General features: G+C 54.8%; 1 protein-coding gene across 1 annotated transcript; it reads left to right on the forward strand.

Annotated features, from left to right (window-relative positions):
* Positions 1–226: 226 nt before the first annotated feature.
* LOC131492160 (spermatogenesis-associated protein 31E1-like) lies at positions 227–6,140 on the forward strand. The gene is made up of 4 exons (XM_058695865.1): positions 227–524; positions 1,284–1,338; positions 1,827–1,887; positions 2,114–6,140. Exons 1-4 carry the CDS (start codon positions 336–338, stop codon positions 6,078–6,080), a joined length of 4,272 nt encoding a protein of 1,423 aa, XP_058551848.1. The 5' UTR covers positions 227–335; the 3' UTR covers positions 6,081–6,140.
* Positions 6,141–16,350: the final 10,210 nt, after the last annotated feature.

The raw sequence follows: 16,350 nt of genomic DNA on the forward strand, positions 1-16,350 counted from the left end.
ACTGAGGGAGCGCAAGTAGAGATCTCAAAGGAAGCAGGTATTATCAGAGTTCCTGGGGAACAAAGGTCGATCTCCAGCCGGGGAGGAGGGTGGTCCTGGAGGTGCCAGAGGGTTGGGGGAGGGAGCTGCAGGCTGGATGATGGGGAGGGGCCGTGGTCCAGCTACTTCTGTCCCCTCCCTGCCCTCCGGGGCCCTTTGTGACCAGGCCACAGCTCTGTGATGTGGTGTGATGTGATGTGAGCCTGGGGCTCTTGTCCCCAAGTACAAGCTCAGCGCTCAGTTGCGCGTGCGCGAGGACAGTAGTGGGATCAGGAACTAACGCTTCGAGTAAGGAGATGGAGAATATTCTCTTCGCTCTGAGAAGCATTAGCGCTGGTTGGCTGAGCTCCAGCCTCCCCTCCTGGACAACCCAGACCATCTTCTGCTTCCTGTGTGGACTGTCGTTCTTCCTCCTGTTCATCTTCGGCTTCCAGACTGATCCAACATCCTCAGCACCACGAAGGAAACGCAGAAGCAGCAGAAAGGCAAGGAACCTTGGCCCGGACCCAGCAGAGAGGAGGATTCCGTCTTCTTTTCTATTATCGTTTCCACTTTTCCGAGTCACTGGGGAGACTCCCGAGCTGGGAAAGAGCAGAACGGGTGTTCTCGGGGAAGAAGAGAGCACCATCGTCCCAGGCCAGGCCAGGCCAGGCCAGGCCAGGCAGGGGTTAGAGGGGCAGGAGGGCTTCTCCCGGGAGGTCTCGGGCCAGGAGGCCGGGTGTGGCAGAGGGCTCCTGGGCCGCGGCCCCAACACAGTGACCGGAGGACTGGAGGCCCAGAGCTCCACCCCCGGGGGAGGACAGGCTGCTGGGCACCGGGCCGGCAGCCACCTTCCCGGGGCAGGTGTCTCAGGAGAGCTGGCCTCGGTTGGGGTCGATCGAGGGCGGCGCCGAGCCCGGGAGGCCCCGAGCAGGGGCGGCAGCGGGGCTCGGGGCTCGGGAAGCGAGGTGCTTCCTCAAGGCGCTGAGACGCACCCGCAGGTCTGGGAACGTTTCTCGAGCAGAGGAACAGGGACGGAGAGATTTCTCGCATCGAAAATCCGCGCGTCCATTCTTCAAAGTAGAAAAACGGAGAGCAGTTTTGTCCACTTTGCAAATGAGGAACAGGAAAGAAAGCCACACCCCCGCCCCATGAGTTGAATGTAGGAAGTCGCGCTGTTCACGAACACAGAGCACCTGCAGCCAGAGAGGCGAGACAGACTGGGGGTCCCGTCCCCCCAACCCCGTGTTCTCTCGTCTCTGCAGCAGGTGGCGCCACGGCGAAGGAGCACCAGAGGCAAGAAAAGCGAGCTCCTGAAAGGTAAGGGGCCGCCGCTGAGCCCTGCGCCCCTGGCGAGTGTCCCTCCTGCTCCGAGCGCCCAGCCCCGCCGTCTCCGGGACACCCGCGTCCGTCCCTCAGGAAACAGAGCCCCGGGAGGCTCCCGGGACGGAGGGCGGAACCCCGAGGCCTCCCAGATTCTGGGCCAGAACCAGCCCGAGGGGCAGGGGCCTGGGACCTCCAGCTCCAGCTGTGGCCAAGTTGTGGAACTTTGCTCAGGTTCCTCGGGGAGGCGGCCCGGCCCTTTCTCCCCCCACAAGGTCACGAGTGGGGAAGCTCTCCGTAAAGGACACAGCGACCCCCACCGTGGGTCTTGTTGTCACCGTGAGACCACGTGGCCTCGGACACCGATGTTCGGGGCTCCCGAGTCTAACCCCCCAAAGGTGTCCCCTAAAGGGACATCGCGCCCGCCTCCCGTAAGACCCCCGGGACCCCGCCTTCGGCTCTGTGACCGGGTCTCCCGTCTCCAGCTTACAGAAACTGCCTGCAGGAGCTGGAAGGGGTTCGGGACCTGGTTTCCCTTCTGCAGAGGTAAAGAATCTTGCCCCTTCTCTCCCGGGTGGGCCTCTCAGAGCCTCTGGTGGGACCCCAGGGCTGCAGGGGGCGGGGGGAGCCCTGGGGACGGAGATCGGATAGGGCCCCGGGGGGAGGGACGGCGGGAGCGCTGGGAAGCGGGTGCGGGGGCCCGGAGGGCGGGGATGGTCACGCCCGGCCCTGTCTGCTCCGGGCTGCAGCGCGTGCCTCGTGTCTCCCGCAGCCACTTGGGGCGGCTCTCTGACCAGGGAGGCCTTCATCAGCTCTGGGGGCAAGAAGCCCCTGGGGCCGCGGGCAAAGCAGCACCTGTCGGAGCCTATCAGCCCCGCGGGGAGCCCGTGAGAGATGCCGCCCCCACCGGGGCCCCGACGGTGTCCCCCGCTCCTCTGGCCTCCACGCTGTCACCAACCCCAACGACCTCCTCGGTGTCTGTTCGTTCGAACTCCTCCCTGAGTGCTCCTTGGCCACCAGAGTCTCGCCTTCCCCTGGGTGGCTTTTCACCCCAGCCCCTTGCTCTTTCCCCTTCCCCGCCCCATCTCCCTTCTCCGGAGGCCAGCCCTCCACCTCGGCCAGACTCTGCTTTAGCTCTCCCTCAGTGCAATTCCATGGCACTCCCGCTGGACGCCGTCCCACGGAGCCCGTCTCCACACACGCCCTGGGTTGCCTCTGCCATCCCAGCTATCTCGGGCCTGGGCCTCTCAAGCTGTCCCATTTCGGCCCTGTCCTGGTGGCAGGCAGCCGCCAAAGCCTGGCGCCCCTCCACCTCAACACGCTTGGAATCCTGGCAAGAGCCTCATTCCCACCAGCACCCGGAGGCCTCGTTCTGGGGAGGCCCCGGGAACAGAGAGGCGGAGGCCGGTGTCCTCTCTTTCATCGGTCCTGATGTCCAGAAGCTGCTGGAGATTCTCATCACCAAGAGAACAGAGCTGAGGTTTTGGAAGGAGAAGGAAAAGAAGGAAGAGTCAGACTACCGCGTGAGCTCTCTGGGGAGCACGTTCACGTCACCGCGGAGCGGGCGGGACGCCGTGGGTTACCGATCCTTCCGGAGCATGAAAGGCGAGCCACAACAGCTGCTCGGCCCTGAGCAGCTTCCATATCCCAAGATTTCGGGGGACAACTTACGACTGAAATGCAGCCAGCTCTTCTGGGGTCTCCCCATTCTGCACAGTGAGTCCCTGGTGGCCACTGTCAACGTGACTGGTCCCCCACTGGAGTCACCCTCTGTCGTTTTCAATGAACTCTCTCATGCCTTACCATCCCAAATTCAGGCTGGCGTAGCTTCTCGTCTGTCACTGGAGCAGCCCTTCTCTCACCCTGTGGCTGAGCCCCAAGCCTTGACCCCAAGTTTGTCCCAGTCCCAGCCCCCGCCTCCGGCTCAGGTCGAGGCCCAGGCCCACCTTGCACCCTCTGTCCCAGTGGGGCCACCTTCTCTCCCACCTCACATGGCCGGTGAGGCATCGGACCCTCCCGTCCAGAATAACATGCCATCATTCATCCCAAATGCAATTCAAAACCTGGAGTGTCACTTTTTGAAGAAGCAACTAGAAAGGAACAGGACTCTACCCTCTGTGGTAAAACGATCTCAGGAAGTCTTCAGCCAGGTCCTTCCCGACTTCCCCCAGGACAGCCCGGCCTCCCAGGCCCACGGGCCAGTCTCCGTCCTCCCCTTCCCCTCCGGGGACTTGACCAGCCCCGAGCTCCAGAACCTTCTGGAACCACATCTTGGAAAGAGGTCCACGAAGCAGCAAGGTGGCGGACCCCACAAGATCCAACCATCCGTGGAGCTGGCCCAGCCTCAGGGCGAGCCCCCGAAGGTGCCACAGGCACAGAGCGGAAGCCTCCAGGCTGCCCAGGAGACCAGGTCGAGGGGCCCAGCGTGGACCACGCCAGGAGAAAACCTGGGCAAGGATGCAGGGCCTAGTGTGGGGAGGGGCCAGAGAGATCTACACGGGAGCTCGATCAGCTCTTCATCGAAGGTTTCAGCAGTAAACTCTGAGGGATCACACACAGACTTGATGAAGACGGGCGGCCCAGGCCAGAATCATCCAGAACAGCTCCTGAGAGCCCATTTGGGCAGGAAACTGGGGCAGATCACAGAGGGCCAGATCCCTGTGAGTGTTCATGATTCCAGGCTTGCTGCCAGCCATGTCCCGGACCCTCCTGGAAAGCCAAGCGCTCGCAGGGAAACTGGAAATCCCGCATTTTCCAAGCACCCGGAGCCCTGCGTGAACACCCCCCACAATTTCTCCATCCTCAGTCCATACACTCAGCAGATGCTGGAAGCACATATCATAAGGTTTCGGGTGAGGCACAGATGGGGCCTGCCCCTCAAGGTCCTCAAGCCTCTAAATTTCTTTAAGCTGCAAAAGAGCTCAATCCTTCCACCACCGTCCACTCCCTGCTCGGCCACCTGTCTACCGAAGGCCGGGGCGGAAGCCAAGTTCTTGGAAAAACCTCCTGAGCCCCATCAAGGGGAGAAGGTCATAACAGAAGAGCCCGTTCTCACTTTGGGGAGTCCCCTCCTTGACCCCCAACCTGCACGTGAGGAAATCCAGCGGGCCCTGGGTGAGTCTCCACCCGGTGACGGCCCTCGGCCCTCGGGGGCCCCTGTGGCTGGACGGGAGGCCGGGCTACGTCCTCAGACGCCCGCATACAGCTTCGTGGGCAGAATCTGGCACAGCAAGACTGGCGCGGGGGATCCTCAGAACAGCAGCCTGGAGGCAAGTCCAGCAAGGGCCACAGATGAGCCAAGGAGAGGGAGCGGGGGTCGGACCTCGCGGGACCCCTGCGGCCGCGTGTCGGTACTTGAGCTCAGCTTCGAATCCCGGTCCTCGAGCGCCCAACGGGCCAAGGAGCTGGGGGAGGGCGAGGAGGCCCCTGCCTGGGGAGACACCTTGGAACCCGGTGTGCTGGCCAACAATCAAAGCGTCAAACCAGACGTGAGAAGATCAGGGTCATCCGGGAGCACTCAAGGCCCCTCCACACCTCCAGGGTCGGTGGCTCGAACCCAGGAAGAGGTTGAGGCACAGCTCGAAGGGTTCGAGCTCCAGGGGTCGGTGGAGCCGGAGGAGCCTCAGGGCCCTGGCCGCGGTGTGCTCCTGCAAGACTGTGCCACCGACGACCTTCTTCAAGACTGTCACTCTGATGTGTTCCTTGTGGCGGACGTCTTGGCCTCTCACAGATCTCCGTCCGGCTGCCAGAGTGAGTCCAGTACAGACACGTCAACTTCCTGGACGTCCTCTCACTTCGTCTTGCATGCACAGAACAGCCGGGGGCAGCCACACCCACTGAGCCGGTGGGGCCTCCGTAGCCCCCGGAGCAAGGCGTCCGCCCACGCTGACGGGACAGAGGCCTACAGGAGGCTCAGCCCAGGAGGGCGTGAGAAATGGCTGGCGGGGCTGAAGTCCTTCCAGGCCAGTGTGATGAGCCACCCTGCCCAGGACGAGGACTCGGCAGAGACCCCAAGAAGCAGGTTCGCTCAGCTCCTGCCCAAGAAGGAGGACGCTGCTCCAGAAGGCCGCTTGAGAAAAAGCGTGAGGCACCTCCTGCAGTGGATTTTTCCCAGTAAAGGCAAAGGACCGGAAGATCCCGGGCACAGGGGCCAGCCTGCAGCAGCCACCGCCCAGAGGCAGGGCCCCGTCTCGGGCACATCGGTTGAGGACAGCAAGTGTGCCGGGGCTCAGGTGCTCGTGACGGCCGTGGGTCGCATCCTAGAGGAGAGCCTGGTGCCTCGCCAAGGACTTAGAGCCTCGGAGGTCAACTGGCGCCAAAGGGAACCCCAGGCGCTGGCAGGCACCCGTGTCTGCTACCACAGGGTCCTCTCCTACCAAGAGCAGAGGAGAGTGATGACAGAGACCGCCTGCCACCTGCAGGCCACCCCCGACGGCCCCGGCTGTCCTAACGAGAACCGGTGGTGTAGAGGCAGAGAAGGCAGGTGGGCCTTCGTACCCAGGAGGCTGGGGTCCCCAGACGGACCCTGCCACCACGGGCGGATGCTGGCCGGAGCCTCGGGCCGCCCTCACCGCCCCCACTGCCCCAGGCGCTGCCTCCTTCAAAACTACGTCTCCTCCGGTCATTCCGTGTGCGCTTCTCATGCCTTTCTTGGGAGGACACCTTTTCTCCCAGAAAGGATGCATACAGTACAGAGAAAAATGTCTTTTTCTCAGGTTAGCACATCCTCTATGGGCTAATGGCTTCTTCCCGCCACAGTTTTTATTGTTTTCCAAAATATATGTTTGTTTATCTCAGGAGAGGAGCTGGCCTCTGTCTGTGCCCTGCGGGGCGGGGGGGGGGGGGGGGGGGGGAGGAAGGGGAGGATCCGGGCATGCTCTCCCCCAGTGCCTGCTTTGGCTCCCAGAAGGAATGGAGCCCTGGGAGGAGGGTGGCCACGTGGTATACTCCAGACCCCCTTCCTCACACACCTTCGGTTTCCATAACAAAGGAAAGAGGAACACAATCCAGAAGACCCCACCCCGGATCTGGCTCCGCCCATCCCGTCCTGCTCTCTCTCTACCTTGACCTTGGGCGGCTGTAGGGGAGGGTCTGCAGGGGCAGAAACCCCTCGGCTCCGGGGCGCCTGGAAGACAGCGTCAGGCGTCAGAGCCGGGGGCCGAGTTTGGAGGCCAGGTTGGCCCTGACGGCAGCGGTGGGAGGAATCTTGCCCCCCGCCCCCGACCCGTCGCCTGCCCCGGGACCCCGGATGGGGCTGGGGTGCAGATCGGCCGGGAGCCGCCCTTGGCTCAGCGTCACCCCCCTGCTTTCTCACACTCTGGACCAGCGCGGGACGAGGACGTGCTCCCGGCCTGGGGAGCGAGCGGGTGGGGGGCGCAGAGGCCGCGAGGGACCGGCGCGCCCTGCCCCAGGGTGCGGTGACCCAGGAGCCCGCGGTGCCCACTGCCACCTGCAGGCCCCGAGGAGAGGAGCCTTTCCTGCGGTTCACCCCCAAAGTCCCCCCCCGCCCCCCCTGTGGCCGCGGAGCCCGGGGAGGCCGCCGGGGCCCCTCCGCAGACTGCCAGGCTGGCACAGGAGGCCCGGCCGGGCAGGTGCCCTTCTGCGCAGTCTGGGGGCCCCGGGGCGGACTGGGACTTAACGAATGGCCCAAGGACGGGCCCCGAGGCGGGTGGGGGTCAGGGTGGGGGTACTCACTGGCGTGGTGCGGAGTCCCACCCCAGGAGGGACCCTGAAGACTGCAGCAGTGTGGCCCTGCCCCCACGCGGGTCAGGACCCCGCAGGTGGGCCTGGAACCCGGTGCAGGGGCAGCAGGCACAGGCCTGCTCGGGCACAGCTTCTCTCCGGGGAACCAGTGGGGGGCCAGCAGTGACAGTGCGGCCAGGACCTGGGGGGAGGGGACCCAGCAGTGACAGTGCAGCCAGGACCTGGGGGGAGTGGACCCAGGAGTGACAGTGCGGCCAGGACCTGGGGGGAGGGGACCCGGCAGTGGCAGTGCGGCCAGGACCTGGGGGGAGGGGACCCGGCAGTGACAGTGTGGCCAGGACCTGGGGGGAGGGGACCCAGCAGTGACAGTGTGGCCAGGACCTGGGGGGAGGGGACCCAGCAGTGGCAGTGCGGCCAGGACCTGGGGGGAGTGGACCCAGCAGTGACAGTGCGGCCAGGACCTGGGGGGTCGGGGGGAGAGGAGACCAGGACAGAGAGCACCCGGGTCCTCTGGAGTTCAGGACAGGGTGACCTGGAGCAGGGTCCCTGAGTCTGGCTTCTCCCGGGTCCTCTCCGCGGCACCGAGAGTTGGACTCGGACCCCACAGGCCCCTCCAGGGAAGGGCCACAGGCAGGATGCCGAGGGAGCGCAGGAGACAGGAAGGAGCAAGTCCCCTGTGCCCTCCTCCTGCAGGTGGTGCAGTTAGGCAGGAAAGGGACGCCCCGCACTGTGAGACCCCCACAGAGATCTCTGACGAGAGACCCCACAGAGAGACCTCTGATAGAGACCCACACCCAGACACCCGCAGAAAGACCTGTCACGCAGACCCACTCAGAGAGACCTCACGTAGTGCACGTCCCACGGAGATGGTCACTGAGTGGTCCCACACAGGGCTTGCCCAGAGACCCCACGGGCGTTCTTTAGGGGCCCGAGCAGTCACCTGCTGACAAGTGCTTCGCGGTGGATCTGAATCCACTCGGCAAGCTGACAGCGCAGGTGGAGTGTCGGCGGCTGGGCCCGCCTGGGAACCCCGAGACGCTTGGACTTCGTCATCATTTCCCCACGTGGGGGTCTCCACCTGGGGAAACGCTCGGGAAGTTTCGTCTTTTCCTTACATCATTGCCTCCGAACTAAAGGGTGACCGATTCCACCTGTAGACCCCCAAATCCCTCCCCTCCACAGGGGTTGCTTAGCTTGAGCTCTGACCGCAGTTTAGAGGAAGCACATTTAAGCACAAGCAAAATGCTGCCAACCTCCAGTGAGATCTCTTCTCTGTCCGGTTTTACTCAAGTCAGGGCAAACGCTGTCTGTGTCCCGTTTTTTTTACTTCTTTGGCGACAAGATCTGAATTCAAGGGAGCTGACCCTTCCTCACTTTGGAAACATGGTCAAGACGTGCAGAAAACGAGCTGACGGAAATAAAACAAACCAGCAAAAAGGCATCGGGACTCCCCCTCCCAGGGGGCGGTGCACTGGCATATTCTTTTCCCCAAATAGCTGTGTCAGGTTTGGAGCTTTTGTCTTAGTTTTAAGTGAAACAGACTAACAGTTGTGTGAAATGTTTGCAAATGAGTCAGCTATGTAGAAACATTTCTGTTTTATTCTCTTGTAAAAATTATATTTTTTAATATTTTTTCCCTTCAAATGTGGTAAGGCCCTCAAAAGGCATTATACATATTTCCGGAAGTGACAAAGTCCCGATGTGCAGCTCACGTACCTTAAACTGATGTACTATTGGGGAGGATTCCTTTCTTAAGTGATTCTTTCAAAATGCACATTTTCCAAGACTCAGGCAGTCAGGCTCCATTTTATATTCATTATAGGGCTAAAAAAAGGACACATTGTTTTAAATAGTTAGAAATTTTACAGAATATCTCATTTAATCCGTGAGATACAGACATGGCCTAATCGAATTACTAGAAAGGACATCTTGGGGCACCTGAGTGGCTCAGTCCGTTAAGCAGCTGACTTCGGCTCAGGTCATGATACTGTTCCCGAGTTCAAGCCCGCATCGGGCTCTGTGCGGACAGCTCGGAGCCTGGAGCCTGCTTCGGATTCTGTGTCTCCCTCTCTCTCTGCCCCTCCCCAGCTCACGCTCTGTCTCTGTCTCTCTGTCTCTCTCTCCCTCTCTCAAAAATAAATAAACATTACCAAAAAATGGACATCTTAATATCTAAATTGAAGAAAGTGTGCATTAATAATCAAAGTGTACAGGTAAATAACCAAAGGTGACATTAATGTAGACAAAAAAGTGTCCACTAAGCATGAAAATTCCCACATATATCTAGCGCTTTCCAAAGGTGTATTTTGATGAGTGTATACATATTTCTTGTTGCTCATAAGCAACTTGTTTTTCTTGCCTTGCTAAAATCTATTTCAACGACAGCTGCCAAACATATGTCATGTCACTCTCAGATTATCCATCAGGATGAGCGTCCACCTTTATCATGAGAAGCAGAGCTAACATGAAGGCTCTTTGGTCTTTTTATTTCAATAAGAAATACCTCTCTATTCTCCATAATCCACAAATTTATAACTACTTTTCTACGTCACTCCCTTACGATGTCCTTGAGTCACCAAATGATGGAACCCGGTCGTGGATGTCTTACAGTATTCTATAGGATTGTTTTTTGTTTTTTGTTTTTTAATTGCAACTAATGCAGGTAAGTTTACTGATCAGAACAAAATGGGGCCAATTAGGAAAATTTTCATACAGGAAATAACTTTACAAAAAGCAGTGTATCCTTTTCAAGTTGACTCTTTTATTTTTTTTATTTTTATTTTTTTAATGTTTTTATTTATTTTTCAGACAGAGAGAGACAGAGCATGAACGGGGGAGGGGCAGAGAGAGAGGGAGACACAGAATCGGAAACAGGCTCCAGGCTCCGAGCCATCAGCCCAGAGCCCGACGCGGGGCTCGAACTCACGGACCGCGAGATCGTGACCTGAGCTGAAGTCGGACGCTTAACCGACTGAGCCACCCAGGCGCCCCATCAAGTTGACTCTTTTAATCAGATTTAACGAATGATTATTATTCAGTCTTTTGAATTAAAGTCATATAGGGTGGGCATAAAGTCTGCAAACATAGACATAGTCCATAATAGTTGATCGCTATGACACGTGAATATAATGGTCCCTCACTAGCAATTCATAGTTCCATAAGCTGTGTAAAATTTCAGCGAACAAATGTACATTAAAGCAGTGTTCCCGTGAGTCACAGCACACACATCTGTCATATGTAGCCTCCAATGATGTGTGCGTACAACTCCTACCAGGCAAACTTGTACCTTCACCCTAGAAGAAACCATCAAGGGGCTTCAATTTATTAGAAAAATACTGGCAGGGCACCTGGGTGGCTCAGTTGGTTGGGCGTCAGACTTTGGCTCAGGTCATGATCTCACCGTTCATGAGTTTGAGCCCCATGTTGGGCTCTGTGCTGACAGCTCAGAGCCTGGAGCCTGTTTCCGATTCTGTGTCTCCCTCTCTCTCTGCCCCTCCCCTGCTCATGCTCTGTCTCTCTCTGTCTCTAAAATAAATAAACGTTAAAAACAAAACTTTTTTTTTTTTAGAAAAATACTAGCAATGTTTCCAGACTTTATGGCTACCTGTATTTTATTTTTAATAAGTTTCGCCTCCTGTAAATCTTACGAACATTTCACCATTTATGTATACAAAGCAGAAATGGAAATCAAAGACTAAACAGAACGGAGGAAATAACAAACACGGATCTCCATTTTGCTGAAAACGGAGTGATTTTTAATCTAGCAGGCTGTCCACACGATATTCGGGATATATCACAAGCTTGGTTTTGAAAACTATATTTAAAACAGGCCTCACACTGGTTTCAATAAATCAGGGACGTGAGAACAAACTATGGAGGATGGCAATTTTGTGTTCAGTTTTTAATACTCCGAGGGGCAAAGATCTTTTCCCAATGGGCAAAATAAAGTAGACGGTAGTTCACCCTTAAGAGCGGTTCCCTTGATAGGTTACAACATTATTTTCAGCATCATACACGTGTGCTTTATAAGCATCTCCCACAGGAAGAAACTTCTGGAAGCGTTCCCCAAAACACCCAGCTACAGATCGGTCTTGAGAATCGTGCCCCTGGCCATGTGGGTTGCTGTTCGTCCCAAACAGAGGCATGGCTCCGTTACTCAGGTTTGCTGGGGAGCCTTCCCTGGGCCGGGGCCTGGCTGGCGTCCTATGCGTTGGTGACCAGATAGAGCCCAGTGTCCCCAAATCTCATTTCCTTGGCCTGGAAAACGGGGATCAAAGTTAATAGCGTTGCAGTGAAGGGGAAGGGAGTTCAAGTAGTAAAACCCTGTGCTTGGCAAGTATTGGATGATTTTGCTGTTGTCGCTGTGATTTTTTCATACTATTATTACCAGGTCAGTTTTTCCTGGCTAAATAAAGTACGCCCGATTCATTATTTCGTACAGAATTAAATTTTCTAACACAAAACCTGGTGCCTTATAGATATATTAAAAATCAAAAACCCTCTCTGAGACAATAAACAATATTCTTTCAAGTCATCTTCAAATCATTTTGGGGGACATATTTATGGGTCTTTCCTAATCTACCCTGACTGTAAGGGACCCCGCAATCCCAAAGCTGTTACTTCCTTCAAATTGAACAAGCCAGCGGGGCGCCTGGGTGGCTCAGTCGGTTGAGCGTCCGACTTCGGCTCAGGTCACGATCTCACCTCACGATTCATGAGTTTGAGCCCCGAGTCAGGCTCTGTGTGGAGCCTGCTTCACATTCTGTGTCTCCCTCTCTCTCTGTTCCTCCCCCGCTCACTCACTCTCTCTCTCTCTCAAAAGGTAAATAAACAGTAAAAATATATATTTTTTTTAATTGGACAAGCGGAACTCGTGTGTTACTTCCAAACCAACTCTGTCCTTTCCACCTGCCTGTTCACACCTGCTCCTTGGTGCTCCCCAGCCCCCAGGGTGAAATGGGGGGGTCCCCTGGTTATCTCCAGGAACATCAGGAGAGCTGGTTTCAGTAATCAAATCGTGCAGTCCCACGTAGAAGTCAAAACACCAAGCTGCATGTCAACACGAAGCTTCTGCCCCCCAGGAGGGAGAGCGGCCTGGGCCTGCCTTCAGTGGGACGGGGGTGCGGGGGCCCCAGGGGCACGTGACCTTCCCCTTTTGCACTTGGCGCTGCTTCCTCTTCCCAAGGGCGCCCACCACCCTCGCCCGGTCACCCGCCTTACTGCCCTGGAGTTTGACCGCTCATGGCCCAGCAGGTGCAGCGGGGGTGAACGAGCAAGAGGGCTCGTATGCGGTCTGCACCACCCTGCTGCGCGCCCGCGGGTGTGCCCCGGGGGCTTGGCAGGGAGTCAGGGCGGACTTCCTTTCCTGGGCGATTCGTTCCCGGGCGCCTCACACCTCCTTGGAAGCGAGGGCGAGCGCCTCGGCCGCCCGGTCCCCCTCGGTCCCCCCATCACAGGGCAGCGGTTCAGGGCACACGGCTGTCAGGCGGGGCCGCGGTGGTGTCTCTGCAGCGCCCCTCCACCCTGACCCTGGGAGAGCACTACCTCCCCAGAGCACCCCCCTGTCCCCAGATGTCTCCAGGATGGTCAGACAGTCGGGCCGAGGTCCCCAAATGTCAGGGGGACCCGAACAGCTTCCCAAAGTTGGTTCCTGGACACCCCCTCTTGGGACGGGACTGAGGGTGCACTCTCGATCCCGGAAGCTCTCTCCAGAGAATAGAGTTGCGCATTTTACCCATTGATCCTTCCCAGGCACTGCTGGGCTGGGCTAGGGCCCCGCTTTCTGGTCCAGGAGCCCTCCTCTCCTCGGGATCAAATCTGAATGTATAAGCTTGTTTGTCACTTTGAATTCACCTCATTACCCCCTTTACCAGTGCATTGGAAAGAACATCTCTTATTCTCAATAAAAAGAATTACAATATAAGCTTATAAAATTGTATATAATTTGGAAATACCTTTATTTTTACCTCTTTATATAATATTGAAATACATAATATTTTATTCTGTAATATTATGTAATATTTTATTTACGTAATACTGGCACTCACCTATAAAAACACTTGTCAGTCTTTCCTCCTTCTTTACAAAAGTCAGAAAATACGTTAAGAATTAGCTGTGAAAATGCCCATATTTGGGAGGCTTTTCCCTTGTGTATTTATTTCTATGTTAAAATCTCTATTCTGTAAAAGATATTAAGCCTGGGGGTGGGGGGAGAATCAGCCTTAAGAACATGCTAGGTGGAAGGTATTTCGATTTGAGGGTCACCTGACCTTTTCGGGATGTTGCCCATAGGTTGGCGAAATCTCTAAAAGCTTAGGAACAGAAACCAATTGAGAATTAGATGCCAAGTCCTCAAAATGAAGAGCCATCTGACCAGTTTGTGACGCCCTCCCCCACCTCTGGTAACTGGGACCAGAGCCTGTGTGGAGAGAGAGCATGCCTTCTGGACCCTTCAGAGAGACCAGCAGGCAGGTGGGGTGTCCCCAGAATGGAGGTTAAGTCTTCTGGATGGGCTTCTCCCGGGATGCTTTACTGCTGAGGGGTGACTGGATTTCCAGGGGAGACCACAGAGGAGAAGCAGTGAGAGCTCTCCTAGGCCCTGTTATCGGTGCTGGGCTTTGCTGTGTTTTCCTGTGGGTAATAAATATGACTAAAATCATATTCAAACACCTCTTTGCCTGCTGGTGAGTTCCTCGATACTATGGGCCAGATGACATGTTTGGGGACACTGGTCTGGGGACTGTGTTGGCAGGATGAACTTTTTACTGAGTGAATTTATGACAATGAAAGCTCATCCAGCAGAGATACTAGGAAAACAAGTTCTTTATTTATTTATTACATATTTTTAAAGTTTATTTCTTTTTGAGAGAGACAGAGAGAAAGAGAATGAGCAGGGGAGGGGCAGAGAGAGAGGGAGACGCAGAATCCGAAGCAGGCTCCAGGCTCTGAGCTGTCAGCACAGAGCTCAATGTGGGGCTCGAACTCACGAACTGTGAGATCATGACCTGAGCCGAAGTCGGACGCTCAACCGACTCAGCCATCCAGGCGCCCCTTTTTTATTTATTTTGAGAGAGGGAGAGAGAAAGCACATGTGCTCACATGCATGGGAGAGGGGTGGCAGAAAGAGAGGAAGAGAGAGAGAATTCCAAGCAGGCTTCATGCTGTCAGTGCAGAGCCCAGCATGGGGCTCGATCCCATGAACTGTGAGGTCATGAGATCTTGATCTGAGTGGAGATCAAGAGTCAGATGTTTAACCAACTGAGCCACCCAGGCGCCCCAGAAAACAAGTTTTCTAACTTTCTAGTAGGGAAAGCATCTAGTACTGTTGTTATTTAGGGACAAAAGTATGTGTTTGTTTGGAAGAATTTTTCACGAAAGAGCGGTGGGTGGAGGAAATGGTGGATGTGGACGTCTGACTGGAACATTCCTCCTTGGTGACTTTGGCAGGGCTCCCAGACCTTGTGCGGCTGCTGCCGTTCCATCCTGAAGGCTCTGGCCTCTTTGTCAGGCTCGGGGCAACCCTGAGGCTGCTTGTCCAAAGGCAGACACTCTTGTCCACTCCTGTCCCTTGCTGGCCAGATGGACACACAACGTCATCCACGGCTGAGCGTTGTTTAGCAAATAGCTCTGTTTCCTCGGGCACAGTCCATATACTCTGTAGTCCTGTTTATCACCGCTTCTTTTACAACCTGAGGATAAAAATGGATAACCGACTTTAAACTCATTCCCGTTCAATGACAAGGCACATGAAAAATTTCCTCGTGATAGTGGTCTCCGTTCCACAGCCAGCTGAGTCGGTCAGCCTTTTCACGTTGGCTTCTTTCGCTTAATTTTACGCACTTAAGCTTCCTCCATGCCTTTCCACGTCTCGGTAGCTCGTCTCTTTTTAGGACTGAATAATATTCCATTGTCTGGATGTTCATTTGCTGAAGGACGTCTCAGTTGCTTCCAAGTTCTGGCTGTTATTAAAAAAAACCAGCTACAGACACTTCTGTTCAGGTTTCTGTGTAGATACAACTTTGCAAGTCCTTTGGGTAAATACCCAGAAGGGAGACTGCCGGACTGGGTGGTGGGAGTTTGTCTGGTTGTGCGAGAAACCGCCAAACTGTCTTCCAAAGGGGCTGTGCCATTTTGCATTCCTGCCAGCCACGAGTGAAAACTCCTGTTACTCTCTACATCCTCATCAGTATTTGGTGTCGCTGGGGTTCTGGATTTTGGCCACTCTCACAAGTGTGTAATAGTGTCCCATTTTTGTCTTAATTTGCAATTCCCTAATGACATAATTGTGCGGATCTTTTTGTATGCTTATTGGCCACGCAGATAGCTTCTTTTGTACGGAGCCCGTTCAGATCTTCTGCCCATCTTTTAATCTTGTCGTTTGTTTTCTCATTGTCGGGCTTTAGGGGTTCCCTGTGCCTTCTGGATCACAGTCCTTGATTAGATGAGTCTTTTGCACATATTTACGAGTGTTCTGTGGCTTGGCTTCTTATTCTCTTGACATTTTCTGTTGCAGAGCAAAAATTTTTCATTTTAGTGACTTCCAACTTACCAATTGTTTCCTTTGTGGACTGTGCCTCTGGTGTTGTATCTAAAAGTCATCACCATACCAAGGTCATTAGGGTTTTTTCCTCTGTTATCTTAAGTTTTACATTTGGGTCTGGAATCCATTTGGAGGTGTTTTTTGTTTTGTTTTGGTTTGGTCTGGCATGTGGACGTCCAGTTGTCCCAACACCATTTGTTGAAAAGTCTTTGTTCCATTGTGTTGCCTTTTCTCCTTTGCCAAAGATCGGTCAACTCTATGTGTATCTATTTCTGGACTCTCTATTCTGTCCCATTCATCTGTTTGTGTGCTCTTCTGCCTATACCACACTGCCTTGGTTACTGTAGCTTTGTAGTAAATATCGAAGTAAGAGAGCATCAGTCCTCAACTTTGTTCTTCTCCTTCAATACTGTGTTGACTATGCTGGGTCCTTCGCCTTCCCATACAAACTGTAGAACCAGTTTGTCAATATCCATAAAATAATTGGGGGTTTTTATTAGGATTGAGTCTATAGATCAAGTTGGGAAGAACTGACATCTTGACAATATTGAGTCTTCTTATCCATGAACATGGAATGTCTCACCATTTATTTAATTTTTCTTTGATTTCATTCATCAGAGTTTGGTAGTTTTCCTCACGTAGATCTTCTACATATTGTTAGGTATTATTATCGTTCTACATTATTACCTTCTACATGTTGTTAGATTTATACGCATGTATTTTATTTGTTTGGATGCTAATATAAATAGCCCTGAGTTTTTAATTTC

Source organism: Neofelis nebulosa, chromosome 12, assembly GCF_028018385.1.
Source record: "Neofelis nebulosa isolate mNeoNeb1 chromosome 12, mNeoNeb1.pri, whole genome shotgun sequence".
NCBI lineage: Eukaryota > Metazoa > Chordata > Mammalia > Carnivora > Felidae > Neofelis > Neofelis nebulosa.